This window comes from Urocampus carinirostris, chromosome 7, assembly GCF_059441175.1.
Source record: "Urocampus carinirostris isolate Australia breed hairy pipefish chromosome 7, RoL_Ucar_1.0, whole genome shotgun sequence".
NCBI classification, from domain to species: Eukaryota; Metazoa; Chordata; class Actinopteri; order Syngnathiformes; family Syngnathidae; genus Urocampus; species Urocampus carinirostris.
This window is the reverse complement of record NC_142355.1, coordinates 4,178,652-4,205,576: the sequence shown is the minus strand read 5'-3', so window position 1 is coordinate 4,205,576 and position 26,925 is coordinate 4,178,652. Positions and strand designations below refer to the sequence as shown.

General features: G+C 40.4%; 1 protein-coding gene and 1 pseudogene across 4 annotated transcripts in view; one reads left to right on the top strand and one right to left on the bottom strand.

Annotated features, from left to right (window-relative positions):
- Positions 1 to 26,925, top strand: part of magi2b (membrane associated guanylate kinase, WW and PDZ domain containing 2b) — a 260,147-nt gene that overhangs the window by 84,366 nt on the left and 148,856 nt on the right. For all 4 annotated transcript variants that reach the window (XM_088339562.1, XM_088339565.1, XM_088339564.1 and 1 more), the window contains exon 3: positions 24,796 to 24,915. In XM_088339562.1, the coding sequence (XP_088195688.1) occupies positions 24,796 to 24,915 (120 nt within the window). The remainder of the gene's footprint in view (positions 1 to 24,795; positions 24,916 to 26,925) is intronic.
- On the bottom strand, positions 2,886 to 3,051 carry LOC148362140 (U2 spliceosomal RNA; annotated as a pseudogene).

Sequence of the window (26,925 nt, the reverse complement as noted above, 5' to 3'; positions counted from 1 at the left end):
TTTGCTTTGGAACAATGATTTCACACTGTATCTCTGTTGAGTGATTATGAGTCACATTTGTGCTGTTTTTATTGCGCGCTTTCATGCCTCAGCTCATTTTAACATTACACTAATGAACAACAATGTTCGACTTTTCTGGCATTTGCAAACTGTGTTGGCAACCCTCCCTAGTTAGCTCTGTGGTCGTCAGGGTTGGGTAGGGTTACTTTAACTGGATTACTTTCAATTACTTTTGGATTACTCCAATACAAAATATGCTAATAAAAGACAAAAGAAAGTAAATAGGAATAAAATGACTCAATTTTGTGCAGGCTTGGGGAGTAACGGAAAAATGATGTTGGCAAGCTGTTTGGATTTCTTTTCATTTTGTTTCTGTGGCATTTGATGTTAGTTTTGCCGGAGAACAAAGAGATCAAAGCCAGGAGAGAAAGCTTACCACCAATGTTCCCTCTAAGCTGCGCGCGCAATTGCGCACTGGTCGCACATTCTCGGCGCACAAGAAAATCTAGCCAGCGCACAAAAATCAGGGCTCGAAATTGCTAATTAAGAAGCGAATTAAGTCAAAGTTACAGTGCATGAAGGTAAAAATACACGGGTTCCCCTGACGATGTTTTCTAAATGCGGTATTTTGAAGTCAATGTCGAACGAAGTTGAAAAGTAAAGTCAGTAGAGTTTGTCGAGAACCGGCTTCTTCGGCTCGGCTCACTAAAAGGAATCGGCTCTTTCGGGTCCTAAACGGCTCTTCAGGCTGTTTTTGCTTCTTTAATCCCAACATGACCGAATATTATGTAAAACTATGCACAAAATGACTTAAAGGAAGGGGGAATAGAACAAAAAAGAAAAAAAATACCAAAATGAAAAAGTAGTGAAAAGCTGAGAAAAAAAAAGAAACAGAAGGAGGAGAAAAAAAGAAGGAAAATTTTTAAAAAAGCCAGAAAAAAAGAAAAGAAAGAAATGTAGGAAAAAAGTAAATAGAGAAGAAAAAGAAAAAAGTAACAGCTCGGAAAAAGTAAACACAATGAGATTTTTTTTAAAGGAATTAAAAAAATATTTTAAAAAAACAGGGAAAAAGAAGAAGAAGTTTGTGTTGCATTCAAATAATTTCCAATTATACCAAGTCAATCTTGTTGCCAACATTGTACTTCCACTAAAAAAATGTGATTAAATACAGTTGTGTATCGTGCAACCGACTCAATAAGCCCCCCAAAATTAATATTATGCGACAAAACATACCAGGAAAAAAAGGAACATTGCAGGCCATCTATAAATTAGGCCCCTGCTAGGTGACACCAAAAAACGCGGTGGATCTGTAATGTAGAATGCTTCAACTTTATAAAGCACATTGCCCTTTAAACCACAGTTTGCGTTTTCAATGAAATATAATAGGAAACCAGTTTGATTCGGGTTTTGGGATAGCTTATCTTGTGCAGTGGAGTCAGGATATTGCCAAGCTTACAATCTTGATGGTTGAGACCTTCAAAGCGAAGACAATATCCCGTTCCCTCTAATGACAAAGATCTGGTGTTTTTGTATGTGTTACAATTATTTCAACTAATGAGCGATATATCAGAAAAGGGGCAGCACGGCGGCGCAGTGGTTAGCGCTTGTGCGGCACAGTTCATGTCATGGGAACCTCTTGCGTGGGTTCAAATCCAGCTCCAGACTTCCTGTGCGGAGTTTGTATGTTCTCCCCGTGCTTGCGTGGGTTTCCTCCGGGCACTGCGGTTCCCTCCCACATTCCAAAAACATGCATTTCAGGTGAATTGGCCAAATTGTCCCTAGGTGTGAATGCGCGAGTGAGTTGTCTGTCCCCGTGTGCCCTGCGATTGGCTGGCAACCAGTTCAGGGTGTCCCCTGCCCACTGCCCGAAGATGGCTGGGATGGGCTCCAGCCCCCCGCAACCCTAATGAGGATAAGCGGTACGGCTAATGAAAAGAATCCATTTTATTGGTCAACTTTACAAAAGTTCACTACAGCCCCTTTTTATCCTCCAAAAACGTGCATTTAGAACTTTACATAGGGTAGGATATCAAGATCATACTAATATTTTATTCCTGCAGGCCAAACTATTAAAATTAGATGATTTAGTAAAATTTTTCACTGCACAACTGCTATTTAAGGTCAACAAAAAACATAGTGCTAGAAAACATCTGTAAATTATTCATTCGAAAAGAAGGAAATTAGAACTTAAGCGGCTGTAGTGAATTCATGATCCCAAAGGTGAGAACCACCAGGAAAAGTATGTGTGTGGAGTCAAGCTTTGGAACGGTTTGCAAGACAAGATCAAACGCTGTCCATCTATTCACTTGTTCAAATCTACCGTTAATTTCAGACTATAAGCCGCTACTTTTTCCCCAAACTTTCAACCCTGCGGCTTATACAGTGATGCGGCCAATTTATGTAATTTCTCTAACGGCCGACAGCGGCGCTCGAGTACAAAAGGTACGATTTAGACCGGTGGAATATATGCGCCGAGGAAGACTGCAACTTCTTGGCTTGTGCACAAATTAAATTAGCGTAGACATATCCTCATCATGCAAATTGCAAAAAGAAAGGCACATGACGCAACTTTCAGGCTAAACGCAATCGAGCAGTCCGATAAAGAATATAACAGCTACTGCACGTAAACTTTACTTTGCGAGCGTGTTGCTTGCGTGTTTTTGAATAAGGGAGCGTGGGACGACGTCTATATGACAAAGTCTCTTTCCCATACTGAAGGAGGGGTTTTGGGATTTTTAAGGGTTATTGATCTATCTTCGTTATTCATTATCCATTATCCGTTATCGGTCAGTTCATAATACGCTACAAAGCCTAGGAGCCGGGACACTTACTCTCAGCCAAAAGGCCAAGCTAAGGTCCTAGCCCTAAAGCCTTGCTGCGATCATTGCGAATGCACCGTTCCCGGAGGTACTGCAATACCGGGCCGATGCGTGGAGTGGACAGAGCAAGCTCATATTCCATCTCCGAAATGCAAAAATCAAAGATAGTGACTTCATAGAAAGTACACAAAAGGCCAAGCTAAGGACTTAGCATCAATACCAAGCTAAGGACCTAGCATCAAAGCCTTGCCACCATAGACGTCTTAAATGGTATGTTGTAAGTTCCAACAGGAATCAAACAGGAATCAGGGCAGGAAAGAGTCAGGGTCGGAATTCTTGCCTAGCGTGAGCTGAGGTTCGCAGACGGACTGACCACGGGTGACAGGAAGAAGGGGGTTTGAAAAGAGACAAGCAGCCAATCAGTGTCAGGTGCCTCGCATCAGTAATCGTGACATCAATATTATTAAAATGAGACCAAATTTGGTAATATTTTCCCGATTTTTATACATGCAGTAATTTCTTTTCTCTTCCCTATTTAACTCAATTATTACCCAATACCTTTAGAGTCTTTTCCGTGTTTGTATACAAGTGTAGCCTAGCTGCGTATGCATTGTTAAAGCAGAACGGCAGAATTCATGTCAGTTCATTGCAACCTATTGACAAAAAAGGTCGTAGATCAGGGGTAGGGAACCTATGGCTCGGGAGTCTTTTCATGAGTACGTATGGCTCCGAAATAAAATTTAACTATTGAATATATCTGTGGCGTTCCAAAGTCAAGTAATTTCATCCCGATTTTGGTCCATATAAAGCCGACGCAACTTACGCAGAAGTATGATAAGAAACCATTTCAACTGCTAAATAAAAACGCTGGCAAACAACTTTGGGTGAGGAGTACAGGTAGGCGGATCCCTGCACATGCTAACTAACAGTCTCTCTCTCTCGCTCAGTGCAGTCTACACCGAAAGTGATTATGACGATATGCTTATCGTTTGCAGTAATTTGTGACATTTTTACAAAAGAACTTTGCATGCACGATGTTTTGAAAATGTTATTAAGGACAAATTTCATGGAAAAAATTGCCTCAACACTCTTAACTGAAGGTGGAAGACAAATTGTAAATGGCATATTGACATTGATTTGGGACACAGGATTTGGCATTATTATCATTTCATACATTTGATGAAATCATCAAATGACACACAGTGAAATAAAATGTGCTGAAGAATTAGCTTTTGTCTAGAGAGCGTGTTTGGCAGTTTTTTCAATTTTGTCTGAAAATATATGATGGGGCTCTCTCAATTTCTTTTCAAAACATTTTTTGTTTTTATGGCTCTTCGGGTCAAAAAGGTTCCTGACCCCGGTCGTAGATCATAGATAGGAATAGCTCAAAATAGCACAATGTATGTGCTATCAGCAAAATACTGACTTGATTTTAGTCATCAAAATCAACAACAAAAAAAGACGTTTTTTTTGTTCAGCGCTGGATTTCTCCATTAGAAGGTACTGGAAAAATTGGCTATGAAAGTGATTTAAAAGTGCTTGAATTTGGCCTTGAAAAAAGTGTACAAACCCTGTTTATTGAACATACTCTGGGTGGGTTGGTTGGTTGGTTGGTTGGTTGGTTGGTTGGTTGGTTGGTTGGTTGGACCCCTTAACCACTAGAGTTGTAGGAGCACCATTTCATTTTGTGTGTCTTGGGCAGGTACAGCCTTTTCCCACCCATCCCTCTTCAGAACAACATATGTTTCATCCCGGTTCTCTAACCAGGAACCTTTCGGGTGATAAGCGAAAATTGTCTAAAACCAAATGCATAAATAAACCCCTATTCTATTCTATCCATCTACCTTGGTCATATCCCTCAAGAGGGGTAGATAGATACTTTATTCATCCCCGCAGGGAAATTCACATTTCCAGCAGCATCCCTTCGCTGAGAACAATACAATAATAAAGCAAAAGGAATACAATCTATACCCAATGTGACGTGCTAATAACCACTGTAGCGTGTTGTATAGAGTATTTAAATAGTGCTACATCAAATACACACTGCAATAAAAGTACGGTAATATGCAATGTAGGGGGTGTGGTTTAATGTGGGCCTTTACTCTGCCGGGTGGAGTTAAAGAGCCTCATGGCATGAGGAAGAAAATATCTCCTCAGTCTGTCCGTGGTACAAGACTGTGACAGCAGTCTGTCGCTGAAGCTGCTCCTCTGTCTGGATATAATGCTATGTAGTGGATGTGATGAGATGTCCATGATTGACCGCAGCTTTTCTAGTGCCCGTCTCTCAGCTACTGTTGTCAGGCTGTCCAGCTCTGTGCCCACAACAGAGCTCGCTTTCCTCGCCAGTTTATTGAGACGAGAGGCATCCTTCTTCTTGACGCTGCCTCCCCAACACGCTGCCGCATAGAAGAGGGCGCTTGCCACAACAGTCTCATAGAATATTTTTGCAGATGTTGAAGGAGGCCAGCCTTCTGAAGAATTACCTTTGTCTAGAGAGCGGATTTGGCAATTGTGTTTTTTTTTTCTTAAACTATTATGGTTTTGCTCTCTCTCACACCTCCCAAAAAGTTTTTTGCTTTTATAGCTCTTTGGCCAAAAATGGTTCCGGACCCCTGCTGTATACTATCATATATTTTAACTATTTTTGCTTGGTGCGCTTGATTAATGAGACATACGAGGCCCGCGGGGTCTAAAATGCCCACTCCTGCTTTCGCCTTATCAGGCCTGATTTCCCTCACCACAGGAAATCCCAGAGTGAGCTGCCGGAGCTGTAAAAGAACAAGAATAATGTGAACCAGAGGCACAGAATGCAGTGTTCATCTTTTTTTTTTACGTGCGCTTTTATTCAGGAATACAATTAACCAAATGCTAGGTTGTATTATATTGAACCAATATATTTTGAAGGTCTGATTGGAGATTTTTATCATTTGGTTGTCCCCACCCTGGTTATTTTTCTACTCCTTTCACTTTTTAGTATTACTGCAAGTTGTTTATAAACAGGGTTGGGTAGGGTTACTTTAACTGGATTACTTTCAATTACTTTTGGATTACTCCAATACCAAACATGCTAATAATAGACAAAATAAACTAAATTACTAAATTTTGTGCAGGCTTAGGGAGTAACACATGGAATGGCAAAAATTATGTTTGGATTTATTTTCATTTTGTTTCTGTCGCATTTTATGTTAAAGAGATCAAAGCCAGGAGAGAAAGCTTACCACGTGTTGTGAGTCATCATTTTATTCATATTTAGTTTCTTTTGTCTTTTATTAGTATATTTGGTATTGGAGTAATCCAAAAGTAATTGAAAGTAATCAAGTTAAAGTCACCCTACCCAACCCTGGTTATAAAGGGTTACCAAACTAAATGCATATTGGTAAAAATCTGCAATACCTGCAATATCTGTAATAAAAAATTACTGTAATTTAAAAAAAAAAAAAAAAAAAAAAAAAAATCCCCCCTGAACCGAAGTATACATTATTTTGGACCCAATTGAAGTTTGTGAACTGAATCTTTTCTTTTTGTTATTTTTAAAATACATTAGTAAAATGCAAATGAATTTGATTACCTTCGCTATTAGTGTAATCTTTATAATAGATTTATATTTACATCGATTTTGGACACAGGATTTGGCATTATTATCATTTCATACATTTGATTATGGCGGCGCCCTGTTCGGCTGCGGCTGCATCGGCTTGCAACGGTTTTTTTACACGTCGGCCATAAGATCCAGTCTTCGACTCAGTTTTGATGGCGCACAAAGTCGGCTCGAACTGCAGATTAAGATACGATCGCAGTTTTTTTTTGCTGGATATGCGATCATCCAGACATCAAGCGCTCGGTGTTTATTAGCCACGGACTGCTATGTCAACAAGACCCAGCGGCCTACAAAGCAGCAAAGCAGAGTGGCAAGACAGCGGCGTGACCGCCGAACGAGGACATCAAGCGCTCAGTGCTACGACCACTCGACATCAAGCGCTCGGTGCTACGACCACTCGGGAGTGTTTATTAGCCACGGACTGCTATGTCAACAAGACCCAGCGGCCTACAAAGCAGCGAAGCAGAGTGGCAAGACAGCGGCGTGACGAGGAAGCGGGCCGGGCTAACAGCTAGGCTAAAGGCTAACCCCTCTAACATCCATTTGGCTCTCCAACGTTCGCTCTCTGGACAATAAACTGGACCATTTATCAACTGGAAGTGGCATCGAACCGCGAGATGACGAACTGCTGCGCTAAAATTCTGACGAAGACATGGTTAATCTTATCTATCCCGGCTGACGTTCAAAGAACCTGTGCGGGTCAGATGTATCGACATTTCGTTCTGTATACACGTGTACACGAATGACAATAAAGTAAATCTGAATCTGAATCTGAATCTGATCTGAAATCATCAAATGACACACAAAGAAATAAAATGTGCTGAAGAATTAGCTTTTGTCTAGAGAGTGTTTGTCTTTTTTCAGTTTTGTCTGAAAATATATGATGTGGCTCTTTCGATTTCTTTTTAAAGCATTTTTTTTTGCTTTTATGGCTCTTTGGGTCAAAAAGGTTCCTGACCCAGGCTTTATCATATACTGTAAACATATTATAAATAAAGGAAGACAAGGGATATATTCTAAACCCATTTATTCACAAAAGATTTTTGAGTTTCACATTGAATGTGTTTCCTGGTTTATTTTAACAGCTAAGGAAGTGAATGCAGTTTTTCACCTGAACCAACTCAGCACACTATTCAAACTAAGGACTTCCATCTAGCAACCGGAGAGAGCATTTGGTTTGCATTTATATAAATCACAACTTTTGATAGAAAGGACGAAGGGACTCACTTTTTTTTGACATACTCAGAAATGTATGGCGGATTGAATCCGGTCTGTGGGCTGTATGTTTGACATGCCTGATGTAAACCTTATCTAGTCAGACAAGTGTAATTACCATAAATTCCGGACTATAGAGCGCACCTGATTATAAGCCGCACCCACCACATTTTAAGAGAAAAAACGATTTTGTACGTACACAAGCCGCACCAGTATATAAGCCGCATGGGCCCACATTAAAAAATGTAACACAAACACAAAATTAACCCAAACCGACTTTAAGTCCCGCGATTGAAACCAAATGTCCTTCATTAAAGTACACAGTCCAAAAGTTACAGCCGGCAAAATGAACGGAAAATGATACCGGTACTTAAGGTTTGATGCAGACCTGCAGAGTCTGGGTCCCGTTGAAAGTAATCCAAGGAAAAAAGTGTATATTTCCAAAGGTAAGGGTGGGAAAAATATATATCCACTATTGCCTGCCACGTCCATAAACACGTCTCACCTTTACTCCACTTCCCGTCAGCCCCCGTTTGTTTCGCCCCTTTTTTTTTATTCGCCCGTGCAAAACATATCAGAATAAGTCTCTAAAATAAATAGATCACAAAAATATACAGTTGCAAATACATATTATACATGGTTACACATATTTACAAAGAAAGACGGTACACCGAGAGAGTTTTCAAAGCTTTAATAATAATAATATAACTTTCATCCCAAACGGTGCCTGCGACAGGGCAGTTAATGGTAGCAACACGCTAGCAACACGCAATCGCAACACAGTAAACGGGTCTGTTAAAAAAACATACCGTACTTGTAAAAATCACGGTAAACCGTCCTCATCTTCCTCCTTAGAACTGAAGCCAAAGTCGTCTTCCTCAGTGTCGGAAAGAAACTTTGTTATATAGACGTCGTCCCACGCTCCCATCCACTCCTGATTCTGTGCCGTCCTCCCCGTCACGCAGCAGACCGGCTTTTCGGAACCCGTTGGTGACGGTGGAATTTTTAATGTGCCTTTCTTTTTGCATTTTGCGTGATGAGGGTATGTTTACGCTAATTTAATTCATGCACTAGCCAAGAAGTTGCAGTCTACCTCGGCGCATATATTCCACCGGTCTAAATCTTACCTTTTGTACTCGAACGCCGCTGGCGTCCGTTAGAAAAATTACATAAATTGGCCGCATCACTGAATAAACGGCAGGGTTGAAAGTTTTGGGAAAAAAGTAGCGGCTTATAGTCCGGAATTTACGGTAATCTTCGTTCACCAATTAATGTTTATCCGTTTGTTATATGCATTTAAGTCGCACAAACATACTGAGCTCTTTCCCAACAGTGACATGTTTAGTTTTGATGAAATGAAACGCGACAAGAGCATATATTACTACTTGTTCGATAATATGCGCTGACAGGAGCTGCTACACTTGAGCTTGTCTTTTGGTGGATAACACAACATCTCCATAAAGACTTTAATGACTATCTGTCCTCCGCAAAGATGTTCATAAAGCCCTCTCGGTTGTTTTCCACCAGCATCTCATAAAAAATGAAACTGTGTGCCCTTTGGGCGTGACAAAGCAAGCTTTGATAATTGAGGCCACTTTAGTCATTTTTTCTTTTAAACTTCTGTTCGATTATTCATGTCTGGAAATGTTTTTTGTTTGTTTTATATTCCATTTTATCGGCGGGAACCTAGGGATGCACCATGGTTTTTGGAAACGAGGTTTTATGGTGTATATTAACATGTGACATTGTGAGATGATCGTTAAGTCGAAAAATATAACCCCAAAACATTAGATGCAAGGGGAATTGATCCCGGGTCCCAGCGGTGAGAGCACCACAGCTACCACAGCACTCGTGATATAAATCACTGGTTCTCAACTGGTCTGACTTCAGGACCCACCAATACACCCTATGAACCAGGGATCGGCAACCTATGACACACGTGCCAGCAGTGGCACGTGAGGGGTTAACCAGTGGCACGCGAGCGCACGGCAAAATAATGATTACTGTTTTCTTAAAATGCGCATTTTAAGAAAATAATACTGATTATATATTAAAAATGCGCATTTTTACCTGAAATTTAGACTTTTTCAGTTGCCCCGCTGTGTTATTTAGAGGCTTTACGTTAGCGCCCCTCTTCTTCTGCTTCTTGTTTGAGCGTGTGTTTGCGCGGCGCCTCGCAGAGGAGAGATCCGTGTTTTAACCCAGCCAACGAAACACACGCGCGCGATAAATGAACGAATCATGACGGCTCCTCGAGCGAAAACCTCTCGTTCTTTCCAGCCAGCGTGGACAGTTGAATGAGGCTTGGTGCATACAATGACCATGCTGTTTTGTGCATTATGCCTCGAGAGCGTTGTACCTCGCACAACAAGTGTTAAACGTCCTTACGAGACGAAACATGAACATGAATTCAAGGATGAGTCTGACATGGCGGGGACATTGAAACGCGCAATGTCCAGGTACGGCAAAGAAACAGACCCTGAAGACCTTTGTCACTGCTAAAAACACAAGCTATCAAATTGCTCACTGCATAGCAAAGCACGGAAAACCATTTACTGATGGCGAATATTTTAAAGCCTTCTGCTTTGCTGCTGTTTTTTCAAGTTTTGATATTTTCTGCAACAAGATATCATTGATGAATGGTATGCTAGCTGTCCATAGCACTTGTTTTTTGATTGTAGTTCGTTGTTAATGAAGAATGGTTGATTCTGGTTAATTCTCATGGATGGCTACAGGCCTTTCCACTTGATATGCACATTCATTTTTAGTTGATCAATGAACAAGAATAGTGGAAGGTGTTTTTCAACCAGTGTGCCGTGAGACCTTGTCTAGTGTGCCGCTGGAATTCAAAAAATCAGGCCATTATTCAGTACAAAATGACACAACTACGTTCTGTCGCTTCACATTGATGTCAGTAATTTGTCATTTGCCTTTGACACAAAGTTGAGTATCGACTTGTCTGAAATCCATACCTCTCGCTGACAGCATCCATGGCGGTTCAACACCCTATATCCCAATGTGTCACCTTTACTGTACCAGAGAACTAAAATCGAACAAGCAACGGATATTCTCTGTGGGTAGCTTATCCTCACCATGGCGCCATGAGTAAAAGCTGCCAACCTCAACGTAATAGCATAAATGACTGAGCTTAGAGAGCAGCAGCTCATGCCAGAAAGCGTTAGTAATGAGTTGATTGCAGAATGAAGCTGGTGGAATGAGCCTTGAAGTGATCACCACGGTTGCTAGCTATGTTCCCTGTAATTTTCCACGGGTCTGAGCGTTCACACAAAGCCGGTGAGCAACGCTTGAAACAACAGTGAGCAACGGCAATCCCAAGTGTGGCAACTAAGTCATTATCAAACATGCCCAAAACTTGACATCAAGTTACATTTTGCTGAGTTTCCGGCAATGCAAAATTATTTTTCACTTTTGAATGAATTGACTCATGTATTACTGCAAAGGTTGTACGGCCTACAAACGTCATTTGTTTTTACAACAATTCTTTCACAAGATTTTCATTTCTTTTTTTTCCTGGTATCTTTTGACGAATAATACTAACATTTTTGGGGGCTTATTGAGTCGGTTGCAAGATACAGAACTGTATTTAATCACATTTTTTTTAGTGGAAGTACAATGTCGGCAACAAGATTGACTTGGTATAATTAGAAATTATTTGAATGCAACACAAACTTTTTCTTCTTTTTCCCTGTTTTTTAAAAAAAAAGGTTTTAATTACTTTTAAAAAAAAAAATCTCATTGTGTTTATTTTTTCCTAGCTGTTGCTTTTTTCTTTTGGTTCTCTATTTACTTTTTTTTCCTTTGTTTCTTTCTTTTCTTCTTTTCTGGCTTTTTTTGTTTCTTTTTTCTCATCTTTTCACTATTTTTTCATTTTGGTATTTTTTTATTTTTTATTATATGTCCCCCCCTTCCTTTAAGTCATTTTGTGCACAATTTTACATAATATTTGGTCGTGTAGGGATCACAGAAGCAAAAACAATCCGAAGAGCCGTTCGGGACCCGAAAGAGCCGGTTATCTTTAGTGAGCCGAGCCGAAGAAGCCGGTTCACGAAAAACTCTACTGACTTTATTCAACTTCGTTCTACTTCGGCCTTGACTTCAAAATACCGCATTTCGAACACAACGTCAGGGTACCTGTGTATATTTACCTTTATGCACTGTAACTTTGACTTAATTCGTTTCTTGATTAGCAATTTCGAGCCCTGATTTTTGTGAGCTGGCTAGATTTTCTTGTGCGCGCAGTTTAGAGGGAACATTGGTTGCTAGTAACGCCTAATTCACACTGCATCCTAAATGCTTTACGCAAGCTTTCTATCTCTTCCGGACGCCTCATGCTGACTTTTACGTCGCTAAAGGAATGACATGAGGCAGGCAGGAAGTCAAACAGGGAGAAATATCCGTATATCCTTTATATGTAAGGGTTTGCCATAATTAGTAAGATTTTGGAGGGCCGCCGTTTTTTGTGCCTGAATTATTGCCGTTGTTATCACTTTCTTCATTATGTTTCGACTTATTACTGACACTGAAGAAATTACCAATTTTGTGTTGATTTTCACCAAATTCTAGCTGTTTTTTCGGAGGCATACTTATTAACCCTTACCTTCCCTCGACGTCAACCACCACAACAATGACGTAATCTTAAAGGCAACGAGATCTCGTTTGCCGAGATCTGCTTGCAGACGAAAACTCGAACCGCGAGACCAAAACAACAATGGCGGATCTGCCTGACGAAAAGTTTGGAGTGCGGTAAATCTTTGTTAAAAAAAAGTAATCGGGTAATAATGACAATTTTGTGTCAAAAAAGTTGACTCCCGGGGACGCACGTTGATTTGACACTATGCGTCCCCGGCAAAAATGATGCGTCTAGGACGCAGGGACGCCGGCAAACGAGAACACTGGTTTATAAGTAGTTGGACAGGTGTACTTCATAAAGTGGCCAGGCTAATGTGAGTAGATTTACCATCTTGATCTAACGAATCTGCTTCAGCAAAGTTGCCACTATCCTAGAATCGGTTGAAGCCTTTGTGGCACAATATCAGGGTTGGGTAGGGTTACTTTAACTGGAATACTTTCAATGACTTTTGGATTACTCCAATACCAAATATGCTAATAAAAGACAAAAGAAACTAAATATGAATAAAATGACTCACTTTTGTGCAGGCTTGGGGAGTAACAGAATACATAGACGGCAAAAATGATGTTGGCAAGCTGATTGGATTTATTTTCATTTTGTTTCTGTCGCATTTGTTGTTCGTTTTGCCGGAAATCAAAGAGATCAAAGCCAGGAGAGAAAGCTTACCACGTGTTTCTTTTGTCTTTTATTAGCATATTTGGTATTGGAGTAATCCAAAAGTCATTGAAAGTAATCTAGTTAAAGTAACCCTACCCAATCCTGCACAACATGTCTCGGTTTGGATCCATTCATGATGCCACGCTGCTTATGTGTCCAGCTTGTTGTCATGGTAGCCGCTTTTTATCAAGGCATGTTGTCGTGGCAGCAGACACTCCTGGTGAAATTGCCGCCATGCTGTGAGTTTGCTTTGGAGTGCAAATTCGTAAACGTGTGTGTTCGTGCATTCAATCGGTCCTGCTGTCACAGTGTTCATTTGACCTGTGAAAAGTGATGGGTCCTGGGGACACGCCTGCTCAAAAATCTATGGGTCCCAACAAAAATCTATGGCTCCCCAAAATGTTGTGTTATCCAGGTTGAAATCGTAAATCGGCAACAAATATATAATATGAATCTATATGTTCATTCAGTTTTAATCATCAAATTATTAATTCGTTTTCTGCATCAAATTATTGTTGGTAATATACCGAGTAAAGGGATAACCACAAACCTGTCTTTTTTCATTTTTTCCTTTTACACTTCCTTTTTTTCTTAACTTCTCTATACAGCATAATAATTCATAACATAATGCATCAAAGCAAGTGCGCCGTTTGAGAGCCGGCTCTCTTTAATGAGTTGAGCCGAAAAAGCCGGTTCTCTAAAAAGACTGACTTGTTTACCTGACTGCCCATTTTGCACATCTGGTTAGCTGCTCCTCTTGCACTCTTTGCACTACTGTAAAATACTATACATAGCCATAATTAGTTAGTATATTATTTATACTCAATACTCCAACTCAATACAACGTTTTATTTATATCTGTACATTCAAGGAAACTGTGCGGGTCAGATGTATCGACATTTCGTTCTGTGTACACGAGTACTAGAATGACAATAAAGTAGATCTGAAGAGACGGAATACCTTTCACTACTGGCGGCAGTAGCTCAGGAGGTAGAGCGCTCGTCTTGGGATCAAGGGATCCCAGTTCGAATCCCGGCTTGTCCGTGTTACATGTCGAAGTGTCCTTGGGTAAGACACTGAACCCCTAATACTGCCAATCAGCAGGTTAGCGTCTTACATGGCTGCAATACAAGGCCGCTATTGGGAAATGTGAAGCACACTGTAAAGCGCTTTGGGAAGTCATTGACTTGAAAAGCGCTATAGAAATGCAGATCATTTCATTACTGAAGTACCACGGAATGATGCATGATGGGAAATCCCCAGGCGGCAGACACATGCGCACAGTAGCATCAAACCGCTCGCTTCGTTTGAAACGAAAAAAACCATACCGAGAAAGAGGCTACCGTGGCGAACTCGTTTGACTTGATTGATTTGCCGTTTCGTAATAGTCGGTGTATACCGGATGGTACCCATAATTGACAAATTTGCGTTTTTCCGTACATACAACATAATTCGTAATATCAATCATCAAAGCAAGTGAGCCGTTTGAGAGCCGGCTCTTTTTAATGAGTTGAGCCAAAAAAAAACGTTTCTTTAAAAGAGATCGGCATGCTGACGAAAACTCGAACCGCGAGACCAAAACAACAATGGCGGATCTGCCTGAAGAAAAGTTTGGAGTGCGGTAAATCTTTATTAAAGTAAAGTAATCGGGTAATAATGACAATTTTGTGGCAAAAAGGTTGCGTCCCGGGGACGCACATTGATTTGACACAAGACGTCCCCAGCAAAAATGATGCATCTAGGACGCAGGGACGCGGGCAAACGAGATCACTGCTGCCATGTTTCACCTCTTCTGGCTGAGTGGGGAAGAGACGGGTGGCCTGAGTAACTTTTTCTTTCAAAAAGGATCATAATGTCAACCACATTTGTATGAGATTAGTCAGTGGCGACTGGTGAATTTCATAACTGTGTTTTTTTTTTTTTACTGTTTTTTTCCTAACTAATTAAAGTAATCAGTAATCCCTCGGTCATCGCGATTAATGAAGACCAGAATCCCCGTGAAAAGTGAAAATGTGCATAGTAGCGTCACACGTTTATACAGGGTTGGGTAGGGTTACCTTAACTGGATTACTCTCAATTACTTTTGGATTACTCCAATATCAAATATGCTAATAAAAGACAAAAGAAACTAAATATGAATAGAATTATGACTCACAACACGTGGTAAGCTTTCTCTCCTGGCTTTGATCTTTTTGATCTCCAGCAAAACTAACATAAAATGCGACAGAAACGAAATGAAAATAAATCCAAACAGCTTGTCAACATCATTTTTGACGTTCCATGTATTCCGTTACTCCCCAAGCCTGCACAAAATTAAATCATTTTATTCATATTTAGTTTCTTTTGTCTTTTATTAGCATATTCGGTAATGGAGTCATCCAAAAGTCATTGAAAGTAATCCAGTTAAAGTAACCCGACCCAACCCTGCATGTGTGTCACGGTTGCCATGGTGCCCAATTGGCTGCACCCGTGTGTGCAGGGTTGGGTAGGGTTACTTTAACTGGATTACTCTCAATTACTTTTGGATTACTCCAATATCAAATATGCTATTAAAAGACAAAAGAAACTAAATATGAATAGAATTATGACTCACAACACGTGGTAAGCTTTCTCTGCTGGCTTTGATCTCCGGCAAAACTAACAAAAAATGCGACAGAAACAAAATGAAAATAAATCCAAACAGCTTGCCGACATCATTTTTGCCGTTCCATGTATTCCGTTACTCCCCAAGCCTGCACAAAATGTAGTCATTTTATTCATATTTAGTTTCTTTTGTCTTTTATTAGCATATTTGTTATTGGAGTAATCCAAAAGTAATTGAAAGTAATATTATGCCTGCAGCTATGAAAGTAAACAGGCAAGTAAATCCGCTGTCTAACCACACGCTTACCTTTTGTAATGGTAATTAGACCAGTGGTAGTCTATTTTTAGCATCAGCCTCACTGCATCTCCTCACTCCTTCCTCGGTTTGTCAGCTTCTCTTCACAATTATAAAAACATTGGTCATTTCGGAACATTTTAAGTCAAAGGTGCGAGCTGAATCAGTGGTGCTACATTTTGCTATTAGATAGATAGATAGATAGATAAACAGATAGATTGATAGATACTTTATTCATCCCCGTAGGGAAATTCACACTTCCAGCAGTATCCTTGTGTTGAAAATAAAACAATAATACATTAAAAGGAATATAATACATAAATACCCAATGTAACGTGTTGATAAAATACACATTGTAATAAAAATAGGGTAATATGCAATGTGGGGGTGTGGTTTAATGTGGGCCTTTACTCCCCCGGGTGGAGTTAAAGAGCCTCATGGCATGAGGAAGAAATGATCTCCTCAGTCTGTCCGTGGAACAAGACTGTGACAGCAGTCTGTTGCTGAAGCTGCTCTACCGTTTGGAGATGATGCTGTGTAGTCAAGTCAAGTCAAGTCATTTTTATTTGTACAGCCCTTAATCACAAAGAGTCTCAAAGGGCTTCTCAGGTTATTACACATAAGCAGTTTAGGTTATTCATATGCTATAGAGTAGAAGTGAGTTTTAAGCTTAGATTTAAACATTTCCACTGAGGTTGCAGATCGGATCTCAGGGGGAAGAGCATTCCGCACCACCGGTGCCCGGATGGAGAACGCTCTCGAACCTGCGGAACACTTCTTGGCTCTTGGGATCACCAGAAGACCGGCGCTCTCAGAACGAAGGCTTCGGGCCGGGACATAGGGGGAAATCAGATCTGAAAGATATGAGGGGGAAAGTCCATGTATGATTTTGTATAATAATAAGAGAACCTTGAAATCACATCTTAGGCTAACAGGGAGCCAATGCAGCTTAGCCAAAATTGGGGTGATGTGGTCGGACTTTTTTGTCCTGGTTAAAAGCCTCGCTGTGGCATTTTGTACCAGCTGAAGACTCTTGAGTCTGGTCATCGGAAGACCGGAGAGTAGTGGATGTGATGAATTGTCCATGATTGACTGCAGCTTTTTCAGTGCCCGTCTCTCAGCTACTGTTGTCAGGCTGTCCAGCTCTGTGCCCACAACAGAGCCCGCTTTCCTCACCAGTTTATTAAGACGAGAGGCATCCTTCTTCATGACGCTGCCTCCCCAACACGCTGCCGCATAGAAGAGGGCGCTTGCCACAACAGTCTCATAGAACATTTGTAGGAGCTGTTGAAGGACGCCAGCCTTCTGAGGAAGTACAGTCGGTTTTGACCTTTCCTGCATAGAGCTTCTGTGTTGGCAGTCCAGTCCAGTTTATTGTCCAGCTGCACACCCCGGTATTTGTAGGTCTGGACATTCTCCTTTGATGGTTACAGGAACCGAGTGAGTTCTGGTTCTCCTGAAGTCCACCACCATCTCCCTGGTTTTGGTGGTGTTCAGGTGCATCGCTCCATTGGACAAAGTCCTGAATCAATTTCCTGTACTCCTCCTCCTGCCCACTTCTGATACATCCCACGATAATGGTGTCATCAGCAAACTCTTACCTATATTTCATGTTGATGGTGTGTGTACTGGCTGGTCATTCTCCTCATATTAAGGTTTTTGACTTTTTTCTTAGCCTCTGGTAGGTTGTAGAATGTAGGGTGGTGGAATAGTAGACTGTAGTCTTTACAGCCCTTTGAGGCTATTGGTGATTAAGGACTGTACTAATAAACATGACTTGACCTGACTTGCTGTCCTTTATATTATTCAGCAAGTTCATTGTCCTGCCCAGAGTCTGACCCCTCAGCTGAGTTATTCTTGTATGTCAGCTATTTTAGCTTCACTACCAAATTGAATTTTCATGTTCAGTTTTTTTATCCAATTTCATTCCCACACGTACATTAGCATTTTTTTTTTTAGCTCCCAACTTGCACTAAAAGACGTTTTCTTTACCATCAGTTTTACTTGTGGAGTAAATAGGATACCCTTTTTTAAGTTGTATTCCATTCCAGATACAGAAGAAATACATAATAAAATGTCAGGTGTATTTAGGTAAAATAAGGATTACTTGAACGCATGAATGAACACTTGAAAAAACTGAAATATTTCCCACAACTCCTTTCTTTTCCTTCAGTTCATAATCTCGTGCGCTTTTCAAGTTTATGATTCAATACTGTAAATCAGTGGGATGCAACCTTTTCTGTACCGCATTAATGTCTGACTATTCCCATGACCAGGGCCAGTAATAACATCAACAATCTGGTACTGTGGGTGAAAATACGGTGATGAAAAACCCAATGCCTTTTCGTTTGTCGTCTGCATTCCTAGTAGGATAAGGGATAGTATCCGGGTCTCTTTCCCTTAATATACAGGTCCAGTTCCTGCTGCATTCAAATTTTGCAATTGTGATCAGCGATATATTTGCACTGATCTGTCAATGCTCAAATTTTGTGCTTGTTTATTTTGAGTGCAACCGTAACTCTTCGTTTTAAATCTGCCATGTCACAAAAAACACTTTATTGGGGGTGCGTCTTAAAGTGCAGAAAATACGGTATATAATTCATTTACCATTATCATCATAAAGCCGGCTAGCAATGTTCCCTGTAATTTTCCAGGGGTCTGAGCGTTCACACAAAGTCGGTGAGCAACGCTTGAAACAACAGTGGGCAACAGCAATCCCAAGTGTGGCAAAACTAATCCATTATCAAACATGTCCAAAACTTGACATCATGTTACATTTTGCCGAGTTTCGGTCAATGCAAAAAATGTTTCACTTTTAAATGATTTGACTAATGTATTATTGCAAATGTTGTACGGCCTACTAACGTCATTTGTTTTTACAATAATTATTTCCATTTTTTTTCCTGCTATCTTTTGTCGAATAATACTAACATTTTGGGGGGCTTATTGAGTCGGTTGCACGATACACAACTGTATTTAATCACATTTTTTAGTGGAAGTACAATGTTGGCAACAAGATCGACTTGGTATAATTGGAAATGATTTGAATGCAACACAAACATTTTCTTCTTTTTCCCTGTTTTTTTCTATTTTTCTTTTAATTCCTTTGAAAGAAATCTCATTGTGTTTATTTTTTCCTAGCTGTTACTTTTTCCTTTTTGTTCTTTATTTACTTTTTTTCCTTTGTTTCTTTCTTTTCTTTTTTTCTGGCTTTTTTCTGAAATTTTCCTTCTTTTTTCTCTTCCTTTTGTTTCTTTTTTTTCAGCTTTTCACTACTTTCTGATTTTGGTATTTTTTTCTTTTTTGTTCTATTCCCCCCTTCCTTTAAGTCATTTTGTGCATAGTTTTACATAAGATTTGAAGCCGGTTCTCGAAAAACTTTACAGACTACTTAACTTTGTTCTACTTCGACATTAACTTCAAAATACCGCATTCAAAACGCAGCGTCAGGGGAACCTTTGTATTTTTATCTTCATGCACTGTAACCTTAACTTAATTGGCTTCTTAAAAAGAAATTTGGAGCCCTGATTTTTGTGAGCTGGCTAGATTTTCTTGTGCGCGGAAAAGCTCTGGGTAGTGCGCGATTGCGCACGTGCGCAGCTTAGAGGGAACATTGCTGGCTAGCATCAGAATTGTTTAAGTGGCACAATATTAGGATTAGGAACATGGTACTCTTCCATTTAGGTTTTAAGATCAGGGGTCATCTCAGCATTTTCATTCAGCGTTGAATCCCAATGTAATGGTTTCCCCCCCTGTGGCTCTTTTCTATTTCAGTCTTGAAGTCTTTATAGTTTGCACAGAAAATCAGTGGGAGGAGAGGCCGTGGACGTGTCATCCTGCGGTGTAGGCAGCAGAATAATTTGATTGTGATCATCTAGATCGATAGCCGGGAAGCGCGTGTCCCCTTCGAGATATTATTTTTGTCTTTGGGGAACACACTAAACTTTAATGTACCATTGCTCGGATATTACACCTTCCTTCATATAGGCATTTTTATCTAGTCTCCGAGAAAGAATAGCAGTGCTGTGCATTATAGAGACAATAATCGGAAACAGAAGAATTTTGACCTTGTTTTATTGACCCCGGTGTGAATTTGCAGCAGCAGACAACTGACAGTTCATCGATAAAGATGCTAATCGTGCTAACGTATCAACGGATTTAGCAAGTCATACGAGGAGGACGGGTGGCTTAGGATTGAATTGAAATGTCTTTATTGTCATCGATATCCATGTTGTGAAACTTGAATGCACTGAGATGAGGTATGGCAGTCCAGGGTTAACATGTAATTGTCATGATTGCTGATTGAGTACAGCTGATTGGCTGTCACTCTCTTTTAAAACCCCCGGCTTCCAAGAGGTAGCCGTCAGATCGTTGCGAACTGTTGCCTTCAGCTCAGTAAGCCTTTTCTTCCGACCCCGTTTTTGTCCTGCATTTTCCTGCCTGATCCTTGTTGCTGACCCGTTTCCGGACCTGACTTTGCCCCGTTCTGCCTGCCTGTTACCTGACCTGTTTGGCCCCGTTAACTGCCTGGCTCCTGCTACAAACCTCGCTTACGAACTCGACACCGCCTTTGATCTCCAGTCCCGGCCAACGACTTGCTATTCCCGTCTGTCTCCGATCCTCCTCGCCAGACACGGAATTGCCACTTCCGCTTTCCTGCCACCTGCTACCCGTGTTTGTCGATCCGCGGATCGTGGAAGCAAGCCTTTCCCTCCCTCTCTTATCAATAAAAACTGAGAAAACAAGCGCTATTGGGTCCCGTCTCCGTTCCTGGTTTGTGACAGTAATTGGTACTTTAAAGAGAAAAATAATAATAAAAGACCAGAGAAATGTTTACAACTTATCTCTTAAAGAATGGCCCAGGGTATTATAATAATAGTGCATAACAAAATCGATATATCTATAAAAAAAAAAATAAAAAAAAAAAAATATATATATATATATATATATATATATATATATATATATATATATATATATACATATATATATATATATATATATATATATATACATATATATACATAGGGTTGGGTAGGGTTACTTTAACTTGATAACTTTCAATTACATTTGGATTACTCCAATACCAGATATGCTAATAAAAGACAAAAGAAAGTAAATATGAATAAAATTATGACTCACAACACGTGGTATATATATATATATATTGGTAAAATGGCGGCGCCCTCTGTTGGCTGCGGCTGCGTCGGCTCGCTGCGGCGGGTCGGGTGTATCGGCATTTCGTTCTGTGTGCATTGTTGCAAGGAATGACAATACAAAGGAAATTATTATTATTATTATTATATATATAGTATGCCTCATATATAATATAATACCTTACCTATTAGAGTGTTTTGTTGCTGCTAAATGTTATTGCACTTCTTGTCATTGCACTTAACACTCCACTTATTGAAACATAAAGTTTGTTTGTTTGTACATGATTCAGATTGAATCGTTTCTTGTACATGATTCAATTGTTTGTTTGTTTGTACATGATTCAAATTGAATCGTTTCTCCGGCGCCGTCACGAATGGCAGCCACTCCAGCAGCTCCCGTGTTATTTTCGATTGTTCTCAGTTATTTTCGATTGTTCTCAGCTTAGGGATGCTGCTGGAAAAGTGAATTTCCCTTCGGGGATGAATAAAGTATCTATCTATCTATCTATCTATCTATCTAGTACATAGAATAGAATAGAATAGAATATACCTTTATTGTCATTGTTACAAAATGGGTTAACATTGTGACAACGAAATTGGGCATGGCACTCCTGTGTCACATATTCACAGTGAGGTAAAGAAACCAAGAAGATAAAGGAACAGAGAAGATAAGGTTATAAAACAAGGAGGATAAGGTTATAGTTATAATTTACACAATATTTACACAAAGAAATGACGGCATGTAGGATGTTACATACAGTTGGTATCGTGAGGGTTTGTGCAATATGCATTTGGTGCAAAAATAGTCAACATAGTGCAAAAAATAGTCAACATTGTGCAAGGTGAGCAGTAAACATAGGCATGAGTACCATTTTACGTTCGTATGAGGTAGTGTGTTTGCAAGAGTTTTCAATTTTTTGTGCGGTGTGTGTTAAGGGTTGTAATGGCTCTGGGGAAGAAACTGTCTCTGAGTCTCTTTGTTTTTGTTTTGTGTGACCTGTAGCGCTTGCCGGAAGGCAGCAGGTCAAAGAGGTGGTGGCCGGGTGAGAAAAGTCCTTGATGAAGTTTTCTGCTCTGCTGAGGTAGCGAGAGCAGGCAATGTCCTCCAGACTGCGTAGAGAGCAACCAACAATTCTCTGGGCTGTGTTGATGTTTTCCTGTCTGCTGCCGTGCACCCAGCATGCCACACTGTAATGCAGTATGTTAGAATGCTCTCCACTGTGGCTTTGTAAAAGGACACCAGTAGCTGCTGTTTCAGATGATTTTTCCTGAGCGCTCTCAGGAAATGGAGTCTCTGCTGGGGCTTCCCTACCACCGCTCTGGTGTTTGCAGACCAGGAGAGGTCATCGAAGATGTGTAAACCCAGGAATTTGATAGAGTCCTCCAGACTGAGTAGAGAGCAACTGACAATTTTCGGGGCTGTTTTGATGACCTCTTAACAATAGTACAATGAAGAGAGGTGAAATAACATTTAGCCGCAACAATGTGTTCCAATAAATTTGTTTGCAGCAAACTGAAATGCGTGTGTAATCTTGCTGTCCTTTGATTACATGTGGATTAGCGCTTGCTCGCTGACTTTTGGCTACTGTATCATAACCAGGGTTGGGTAGGGTTACTTTAACTTGATTACTTTCAATTACTTTTGGATGACTCCAATACCAAATATGCTAATAAAAGACAAAAGAAACTAAATAGGAATAAAATGATGACTCACAACACGTGGTAAGCGTTCTCTCCTGGCTTTGATCTCTTTGCTCTCCGGCAAAACTAACATAAAATAAGACAGAAACAAAATGAAAATAAATCCAAACAGCTTGCCAACATCATTTTTGCCGTTCCATGTATTCCGTTACTCCCCAAGCCTGCACAAAATTTTGTCATTTTATTCATATTTAGTTTCTTTTGTCTTTTATTAGCATATTTGGTATTGGAGTCATCCAAAAGTAATTGAAAGTAATCCAGTTAAAGTAACCCTACCCAACCCTGTAATATATTAATATATATATATATATATACCTGTATATAATGTTATAGTTTTTATTAGTACAAGTTTATGAGACTGTTGGGATTAATTAAAACCTGGCGGCCTGCCGGAGAGATTCAATGGTATGCTAAACATTATCATTGTTTGGGGTTTGGGCTGGCGTTTTGACTCTATTTGAAGCAGGCCTCTTCTTACTTTCAGCATTTTCATGCTACACCAACAATGCAAAAAAATGGGGACAAGCTAGAAGTTACTCTCTAACTCACTTCTGCCCCCCAATCGTCCTACCTAATGTGTTCCACCCCAAATAATCTTGCTAAAAGTAAGATAAAAGCAGACAGGCAAGGTGAAAAATGATGCATAATGGCTCTTGGAACTCCGTTAGACCTACATTTAATAAAGAAAATATTTTACTTTCAATTTTTTAAGGCCACTTCAAACAATGCACCTCACCTTTAAGAATAGTCAAACATGTTTTTTTTTTTGCTCTCCTGGTGAAAAAAGTGAATATCTAAAGGGCAAGATGTCTGCTCCATTACACCTGCGCACAAACATACTCCAAAACTTCAGTCTTCAGATCCACTTGGCTTCAGCGCCGCAGGTTTTGCTTCCGACCGTGCAGGTACAGTCCGGCCCAGTGGACTTTGCGTGCTTTCATGTGGACTTGACTGGGTTCGAAGTAGATTTGGCTGAAGTGCAAACACAAGCATCTCATTAGGCCCAAAGCCGCCATTAAAGCCCATCACAGAGCCCTGCTGATGGAGTTCTCTGGAGCGTTGGCCGTCTCTAATTGGTCTGAGCCAAAATGTTGATGTTGTTTGTAAACAATATGTGCTTTGTCAGGACAGAAGCCTGGAGTAAAGCCTGTTTTTTTCCTTTTAGTGGGCACTTGAAGGAGTCCTGCTTGTCTGTTTCCTTTAGAATTCTTTATTAAGTATGAATGGACAAAATCTAACTCAAATCGCATGATTTCAATATTTTTCAGGCCAGCAGAGTAGGTCTTACAGGCCCTGATGGCCCACCACTGTAAGATAAAGAAGCTTGTATACAAAAAGTCGATGTTTTTTCCTTATAATAATAATATATTGTATTTCGAAGAGCCTTTCAGGACACCCAAGGTCGCTGTACAAATGAGGACACAACAGTAAACAGAAAGTAAAACAAGCGAGTGATAAATAGACAATAAAACACTTTATAGTTAAAAGGGGCCCTTTAGGGTTCGTACGGGTGCTTGAAATCCTCGGAAATGCTCGAATATCAATGTTGTGTTTTCAACAATTGAAAAGTCCCGTGGAACTTCGGTTCTCGACCATAATCCGTTCCAGAACCCTGTTTGAAAACCGATTTGTTCGATCACCGAAATCATTTTTCCCATTACAAATAATGTAAATCGTTTTAATCCGTTCCAACACTCTGGAGAGGTGAGTTTTGAGTCCGGATTTGAAGGTGGATAGGGTCGCAAAATTTCGAAGTCAGGCGGCAATGAGTTCCAGAGCCGGGGGGCAGAGCGGCTGAAAGCTCTGCTCCCCATGGAGCTGAGGCGGGCAGGGGGTAGTTTTTTCAGTTAATAGTTTTCATGCTGACCCAAGAGGAAATGTATCTATTATTTGTGTGTCATAGGTGTTTATGTGGTCTCTTTCGTCCTTTTTTTTTTTTTACAAATTGCTTCTGGTTTTCGAAAGCATCACAGGAAGTAATCGAGAGTGTTGCTTTGCCGCCCACGAGCGCTGGCCTCATAATTGTGTCAATGCATTCACGATCGGCACGTGAAGATTTGTGACCGAGCTTCTTATGTTGCCACTTCCTGCTTTTTATTCTTATGTTTTTTGGCTTTCAGGTACCACCAGACAGCCCAAGGAGGGGGAGGTTCCGGGGGTGGACTACAACTTTGTGACTGTGGAACGTTTTATGGAATTGGAGCAAAGCGGAGCCCTACTAGAGAGTGGAACTTATGAAGGTGAGTCTCCAATTTTTCTGTTTTTCTGTTCCATTTTTATGACTAGTTCGTTTTTGTTGCTTGTTTTATATATTATTATTATTTATATATATATATATATATTGTCACAGTTTTTATTGATAAAGAGGGAGAGCAGGGCTTGCTTCCACGATCTTTCGTGTCGAGCAAGGAGGGTCGAAGACAGGCAAGAAATACAAGTCGTTAGCCGGTACTGGAGAGCAAGGGCGGTGTCAAGTTCAGAAACAAGGTCGGCAACAGGAGGCAGGCAGGTAGTGGGGCAAAACAGATTGGATAACGGGAAGGCAGAACGGGGCAGACTCAGGTCCGGAAACAGGTTGGCAACGAGGATCAGGCAGAGAAAAGCAGGGCAGGAACAGAGTCTGACGTAAGGGCTTACTGAGCTGGAGGCAACAGTTCGCATAACGATCTGAAGGTTTCCTCTTGGGTTTAAAAAGAGTACATCAGCCAATCAGATGTCCGGGCTGTTGGCGCCAATTAAGCAGTCGCAGGGGCTCTCAATCGGCAATCATGACATATATATATATATATATATATATATATATATTTATATATATATACACACACACACATACATTTTTTTTTACCTCAGATGAGCTCTTTAGGGTTCGTACGGGTGCTTGAAATCCTTGAAACTGCTGGAATATCAATGTTGTGTTTTCAACAATTGAAAAGTGCTTACATTTTGTAGAAGTGCTTGTAAATGCTCGTAATCGTGGCCATGTCTCACAATTCCGCTTAAGAATCAGGCTGACATGGCTCTCTGGTGGCTTCACTTTGCAAATGCATTTCTTCCCTTGTGATTAACGACAGTTGGCATTAGTTTGTATGGTGTTGTCCAACGAAGCTTCATCGCCCCCTACGGGTCGCACATAAGAGGACAGGTGCATGGTGCACTAAAACAGGGCACTATGAAATGTGTATTAGTGTAAGGATTATGTAGCAGTTATGATAATTTATTATGAGCAATGCAAACATTTAAGCTAGCATTTCACAGTGGTAATTGTAAAAGGAGGAACTTCCTGCACCTGAAAATGTTACTGTCATTTTACACAAGGTTTATAAGGAAAGGTTTTCAAAAATGTTTGCAAATCTATTATTCATATCCTCAAATGTTTAAGCAATTTATTCAAGATCTAAAAATTATGTGTTGAAAAATGCACACGCAAGATTAAAATGTGTACATGTAAATTCCAGATATATTTTTGGATTTGGGATTTCTTCATGGGGCAGCACGATGTTGCGGTGGTTAGCGCGTGTGCGGCACAGTTCTGAGGTCATGGGTTCAAATCCAGCTACCAACCTTCCTGTGCGGAGTTTGCATGTTCTCCCTGTGCTGGTTGGTAGGAAGGGAGGAAGTAAGGTGATCAAACATTTGCGCCCCAAACATGTTTTTTTTGCATTTCCATCCTTGGCTCCCAAATGCAACACGCTAAGCTAATTCTCTTAGCATGATTTATGTGGCTGCGCTGCAGCTCTTAATTACATATTCATGCATGCATTACAGCAGACAAGTTGTTGCATTATTAAACTCTTTATGAAAAAAATAAATCCGACTATTTTAACGATATTTTGATTGTAGCATTTTATGATCGTTTTCTGTCATGGTTGCAATTGTTACTTGGTAAAATACTACACTGAAGATTTCTCTTAAACAATTGCAACATGCATAGTAGATAGATAAATAGATAGATAGATAGATACTTTACTCATCCCCGTAGGGAAATTCACACTCCCAGCAGTCTCCCTTGATTAACAGGATGACCTCGGGGTGCTGTGTTGTAGTTTAGCCACAGCAGAGTGGATGACGTCACACGCTAGTCCAAAAGTTCGACGTCCCTGCGGCAGATGGAAATCTTTGTGCCCAGGGATACACCATCTCGTGTTAGCGAGTCCACCCCCTCTCCGCTTCCCGCAGGCTTTCGTGTCTCTGTCTAACAGCGCTGAAGCCGGGTAGCTCCGGATAGCTCTGGTCCGGTTAGCTCCGGATGG